Source organism: Sinohyriopsis cumingii, unplaced genomic scaffold, assembly GCF_028554795.1.
Source record: "Sinohyriopsis cumingii isolate HCF-2022 unplaced genomic scaffold, ASM2855479v2 utg000695l, whole genome shotgun sequence".
Lineage (NCBI taxonomy): Eukaryota > Metazoa > Mollusca > Bivalvia > Unionida > Unionidae > Sinohyriopsis > Sinohyriopsis cumingii.
The window spans coordinates 5782807-5789698 of record NW_028315924.1 but is presented as its reverse complement, the minus strand read 5'-3'; the positions used below and the strand labels follow the sequence as shown (position 1 = coordinate 5789698).

General features: G+C 35.3%; 1 protein-coding gene across 1 annotated transcript in view; it reads right to left on the bottom strand.

Annotated features, from left to right (window-relative positions):
• Positions 1 to 729: 729 nt before the first annotated feature.
• LOC149773315 (uncharacterized) overlaps positions 730 to 6892 on the bottom strand; it is a 60313-nt gene continuing 54150 nt past the window's right edge. The window contains exons 7-9 of the mRNA XM_089946475.1: positions 4994 to 5305; positions 1295 to 1576; positions 730 to 836 (exon numbers count right to left, since the gene is read on the bottom strand). Coding sequence (XP_089802601.1) covers positions 730 to 836; positions 1295 to 1576; positions 4994 to 5305 — 701 coding nt within the window. The remainder of the gene's footprint in view (positions 837 to 1294; positions 1577 to 4993; positions 5306 to 6892) is intronic.

Sequence of the window (6892 nt, the reverse complement as noted above, 5' to 3'; positions counted from 1 at the left end):
TATTTACAATCACTATTCCAGTATAGGCTACATGGTAATACTCCCCACCTGCAGTCCATCTCTACCAAACAGGATTAAATTCCCAAACCAAATAAGGGATTGTCCAAAAGAGTTTCCAATACTCTGTAAGTTTTCTTTCGAATAGCATTCCAGTTGAGATTGGAAACTCCCACCCTATTACCTTCTTCCAAACTCAATATATCCAGTAGGCTTCAGAGCAGCAGTTAAAATGAGATTGAAATCAAATGTATTTGTATTAAATGCATATGTGCATCATTAGATATACTACTTATCTATTTTGTCACTAATTACATATTGCATGTACACCGACTATGTGACTTCAATATATATGAGCGAGTATTTTTATTGTAAATAGGAAAGAAGGTAAATATATTGTGCATATACGTGTACATGATACTACGTATAGGTATGCATGTGTGTGTATGCTAATGTGTATTTGTATCTAAATACAATCCTTTGTATGAGGGCCTCAAGGTAGCTTAGTTCTTCAGCTATCTGTGTTACCCTCTTTAAGTAAAATCATTATTATTAGTATTATTACTTATTACTCCTGATAATCATATGTTCATGATCTACTTAAGGGTTTTACATTTGTCTCCATTCTCTCTTGTAGTAAAACTTGTGGTTTCTTGAAGAATTGTATGCACCTCATGCAACCAACTACTTCATTTGATAAGCATCTGTGACAGATGAAAAGCGTTGTTTGTTTCACAAATTTGTTAGAGCACTCTTGTTTCTGAAGATTAATGTTATGCCACATCGTTCCAGTAAGCTCTCATTGGGTTTAATGTCATATAGAGGGTCATAAATGAGTGCTGAATTCAAAAAAAAAATATATGAAAATAATTGCAAAATTTGTTATTCTTTTGGAGCCTCGGTGACCAAAATATTCAAATTATTCAACAGGTTGAAAAGAACACTAATGAACGATTCTGACTATAGCGTAACAAAAATTACTTATTTTATTCAACCAAGCCATATAATATTTAGTGAAGTTTCTTTGAATTATATATAGATGCCTTGGTTGTTATACTTTTCCTTTGCTTAAAATTATGTTATCTGTGATGTCATGATGTGTTACTGTATGTGTTGATATGGGTAGTAAATGTAGTCATGTGATAAAGCTTGAAAGAGATCACCCCTTGTACATTTTTAATGTTGCCAGCGCAAGATAATGGGAGCATTTGTTCAAACAAGTCTGAAGGAACATTCTTACTAAGTCTGATGAAACGTAGCAATCGTTACATAAGAGAAGCTGAACATAAGATCTTACATTCCACATTCAGTGCTATTGTCGACGACACAACCGTTAAACCCTTGATGTCTGTGAAGTTGTTCTGGACTTGACAATAAACAGACCGTCCATGATCATCACTGCTGAGATTTCTGACCACTAGGTTACCATCCATGTCCAATGTGCCCCTAGAACTTGTCCAAATTACTGAAGCCTTTGGATTGCCGGAGTCTACCATTACACATTGCAGTGTACCAGTTTGGTTTTCTAACCAAGGAAAATTACCTTGAAATGCTTGGACTGATGGTAAGGAGGGCTGGTCTGTACAGGGTATAAATAAGAATTGAGAATAAATACATCACAAAAATAACCATGATCAAGTGAATTAAAGATAAATCATAGGCCATAAAAGCAGATACAGCATTTCTTACACAGGATGTTCAGGTTGTATAGAAACATGGTAACAAATATTTAATAGTCATTTGTTTTTTGGGGGCGCCGAGTGGCTGAGTGGTCTAAAGCATTCACCGTTACAGATCGTTGCCTTCTCATCTATGACTGTGTCGGTTCAAGCCTAGGATTCTGCCAATGTGCGTATGTGAGAAAGATTGCCATCTGCTTCTCATGGGTCGGTAGTTCTTTCCGGGGTTTTCCCGGGTTCTTCCTCCACAGTTTATACTTTCCCCATGTATAGACTATCTTGTGCTGAAAATGGATTTAAACCCTTAAACAACATTTGTTATTCTTTATAAATAAAATATTCAACTTGTGACTCAAAATCCGTATCCCAATAACCAACATGAATATTTCCTTTATATATTGCTCTGTAAATCAAGTTATTAAAAATTAAATAATTACAGCTTAAACAAAGAATGAAATAATTATTCTCCACAACAATAAATTAATTTATCATTCCTGTGTTTGGATTTTATATGCACCTGAGAGTATAAGATAGCTTGACATATGAACTATAAGGAAACTAAGAATAGAAACCTTTCTGTAGCATAATAGGTTATGACTCTGTATAAGCTTTCAACCTTATCACAAGGTCTTCAGAGGGATGATTTCTGAACTGAAGTCATGTGATCAACTAAATGTTGACCATCTGACAACACCCTTCTGAACAATGGCAGATGTTCTAATCTGGAATTACGGTTCAACACTGGCTCCCCCTGCATGATTTAAATATCTTCTCTTCGTTTTCTCCTCACAGTATTGTTGTCTCTACCGAGAACTTTGATGTTGTTCCAAGAAATTGGATACCCTGATTATTTGCAATGTTCACTAACTGCTGCCAGTGAGTCTCTGTTCAAGTACAAGTTTTCTTTAACTCTTGGTTCAAGGCTTGTAGAAGACTCCTCCATATCATCTTGTTCACAATTATCACATTGTTATTTAAAGATGATTGAGCACTTTTTATTCAAAGGAGTGTGGTCTTTGGGATTTACCAAGATTGAGCGGATGGTGTAATATGGTTTGTGGATTACATTAGCTCATTGCTTTTGGATGACATTTTGTAATCTTTTGGAGTCTACCAATAGATATTAAAGTGACAATTACATATGTGTCTCCTTTCTCCTTCAGATGTTATTCCCTTCTCTGTTCTTTTTCAGGAAATGAAAACATCTAGTCAATATAACTGTTGACTCTCAAAAGCTTCCCTAATACGATCAAGCTATGATACCCGGTCTTCCTCACTACATACAATACTGTTCACCTTATGCAGCAGAGTTATTAAACTGATCTCTTATGTTCAAGATGGTGGTCAAAACTGGAGTTCAGATACTGGTCTGCGTGGTAGGTTTGCGATAAATGGTAACATTTGTTTCCCCACTATTTAAAATGTGGACACAAGTATCCAAACATGGCAACATCCCATCCTCTTCCACTTCATAAATGAACTGGATATTTTCTTGATGAAAATGGAATTGAGCTGTTCTGTGATTTCTTCAATATTGAATTCATGCATCATGGTGAAAGTGTCATCGATATAATGAAACCACACATCTGAAAGATGGGCTGCAGCGGAAGTGGCACAGAGTTCAAAGACTTCCATATCCAAATTCGACGCAGTAGGAGACACTGGTGAGCCCATTGCTACCTCAGACTTCTGTAGAGAAAATTCTCCCTGATAGACAAAATAAGTAGTGTTCAAAACCCATTTCAACAGAGTAAATATTTATTCTAACACCAAGGTAGTGCACTTCTTTCGAAAGTCTATTCTGAATGACTAATAAGGTCTTGTCAACATGTATGCTGGTAAAAAGGGTTTTCACTTAATAGGATACTAGCTTTTACACTGCAGTGACTTCCAAATTTTGAAATTTCTGGACAAAATCTGCACATTTTTATGTAACATACATGATGAGCAACTAAATGAACCAACACTTTTGCTATTTTTACGCAGGAAAGGTAATATAACCTAACCCCACACGAAATAGAACACTGGGGTGTGTTCATCTTATGTTCTTTTTAGTACATACAAATGTGGCACCTCTTCACTAGTGGGAAAAATACAGTTGTACAAATCTGTATTGATCTTCTCTATCTTTGTCCCATGCCATTTGAGTAGCAATGAACTTAACTTTTGGTGAACATCTGCCAACATATAGAAGGCTGTTGTGTTCTGGTCAACATTTAGTTGATGACCTGACGTCAGTCCAGAAATCATTCCTCTAATGAAAGCCTTGTGACAAGGATGAAAGCTAAGGAGTCAGAACCCATTCTTTTCCCATATTACACCAAAAGCCTGTCAGACTTAAGTTGCACATTTCTGAATGCATCGACTATCTGGCTCTATTTATAGATCATAAGACAAAACCAGTTTTACCACATGACCATGTAACCTATACTTATAAAACCTGTGCAACTGTTACCACTTTTAGAGAGCTTGACATCAGTACAATGTACCAGGTGGTAATATGCTTTTTCACGCGTTGAAAATTCTCTATTTACTAGACTACAACCACTAAATATCAAACGTAGTAGACATCAAACAATGTCTAATAAGGGCAGCCGTTAACCAGATTCTAGTCCATTTTAGATACATGATATTTTGTCTTTTTTCCCATCAGATGACAAATCTTCTGGTTTTTCTAGGGAAGAAGTCCCCATCCAAATGGAATAAAATTCTGAGGTCACTACTGTGAATTTTGTCCAATTTCTCATAAGAATAGGTACAATGTTCCACACTATATAATCCACAGCTTTGTATTTTGTGTTTCTTTCCCTCTGCCCTTTAAAGAAGCCTCAGCTGATGTCACTGCATATTTACATATCGCGCAATCTTTACCACAATGTTCACACTCAGTTTCTTCATGATTGTGAAAATGTAGGATCTGTTTTTGGTAAACGAAATTGTCCCCTAGAATGCTATCTTGTTAAGAGTTCGGTTGGAAAGATACAAGTGCTTGATTTGAGAAGATTAATTTTAGTCGCTATGACTGAAGGAGCCAATTTAGATCCTATTTTTTGGAAGATTTAACAAATATTTGACAATACTTTACTGAGTGATGGTGTGCTGCTACTTGTCTCAAAGCCTAGTTTTATCGCTGATCAAAATATTTAAGCAATGAAACCTCTATGAAGCAACTGGGGACCACCTGACTCACTCTTCTAAAGTAAATCAAGTTTTCTAAAGGAATGAAAGTCAGCAAAACCTGTTTCAAAAATATTACGTCTGTAATGTATATACAAACAACACAATTCTTAAAGTAGATTCCTAAGCAGGCTACTTACACCAAACATTTATTGCTGGCTTCACTGATTCAATGACATGTGCTTGATCATTCACTTTAGCATCACAGTACACATTCTTGCCTTGTTGTGCTTTGCCTACAATGAGCTGAAGTTCACTAGAGGCAATGAATAGCGTGCTAGTTCCTGTGACCTTTGTAATGGAGAGATGTGTCACCTCATTACCGTCTAGCCACCATCTTATGACAGGTTGTGGTCTACTGGGACCTGCATTACATCTAAGGCTTTTGTCAGTTCCATCAAGGAAGGTAATAATTTCCCCTGGAGGATCCAGAGTAATGTTGCTAACATAAACTGAAAAATACGAAAATCAATTGCAGTAACGGTGAAACTGTTGAGTGTATATCAAGAAATGTATTATTGCTAGTAGAAGCACTTGAATTAATCATGTAGCTCCTAATATAATAGACAGGAAAATGTAGAGTGAAATTGACTTCATAAACATATCCAAACATGGATTTTATTTTATTTCATTTTAACTTTGAATTAAATTTGTATAAAGGACAGCTGTCTATAATGGTGATATTTGGTGGATCAAGAACATCATATAATATTAAACATGCGATAGTTGATAATAATTTTATCCATATTGTAGAAATGCATAAAATAGGACTTTAACATTTGCTGATACCTTACTATACAAAAGATTATGACTTACTGCCCGATTTAAACTGTCTACTGCTGTTAAAAAGTGCTATTTTTAGTTTGTCCTTGTTGTTTACCAATAAATATTCCAGGTAGTAACCTGCTAAAGAATGTCAAAGACAGTCATATGCTGAAAATTTAATTGAGAATACAAATGGTCTGGTTTGGTGTTATATTGCACAGCAACACAAGTGGGTTATGTAGAACCAAATATATTGGAACCAGGTGCCTCCGTTAAGGACATATTAGAGTAACTGACACTGGCTGATCTGATGGTAGGATTTTAATCAACACGCTTTCAGTCACGAATCCTGCATGCTACCCACCCATTAGCCACAGGATCTAGAATTAAAAAAATCAGATATGTGTAGTATATTTATTTGATTTGGTCCAGTCCAATATGCCTATCGCACATCACCGATGAACAAAGAAATTTTACGATACTCTTTTAGCACTTGCATTCTCGTTGTTCCCACTGTTAAAACAAGGTCATATGGACAACATTCTTTTGAACAGAAAGGTCCCAGCTTTGTGGAACGATTTGCCCGTAGATCTTAGAGACAAGGGCACTGTGATCTCATTCAAGATTAATCTTACAACTTTCCTTTTTCAACTAGAAGTGCAGGCTTAAAGACTTAATAAAGTTTACTTCCTAAATTATTGTCAGCATGTTCTTGTTTTGTAATTTCATTGTGTTTGTTTTTTAATATTGTTCTTTGTTTCTATGTATTAACAAATATTGTAAAGGAATTAGAACTTATAAAGAGTGGGTGCTTTGCTAAGTTCACATAATTATTGTTATCATTATTTTTATTATTAAACTAATATCAAATTATGAATAAGGAGTGCCATGATTTGGCTTTGGATCAAGTGTGAATGGATTGAATGACGTACAGAAAAAGTGAATACTATAGGGCTCCTGCACCATAAATGCAGGACCCTTTTTAAATCACTTCATAAAAAGCAAACATAAAACAAACTGCATATGTGTTGTACCTAGGATGCCGAAGGCATGTGACACTCTGTCAACCAACCTCTAAATTCTTGGGACACAATATTTTTAAGGTATAATAGTTGTATATACTGCAATAATAGTAATAACAAATGAGACAATCTTAAAATCTTTAATAGTTTTTCCCTTAACATTGTTATCTCAACTGTACTGTTACCTTAGTTTTCTTGGACATTTATAATACTGTAATAAATGTGTTATAATGTGCTCTAGTATCTCATAAA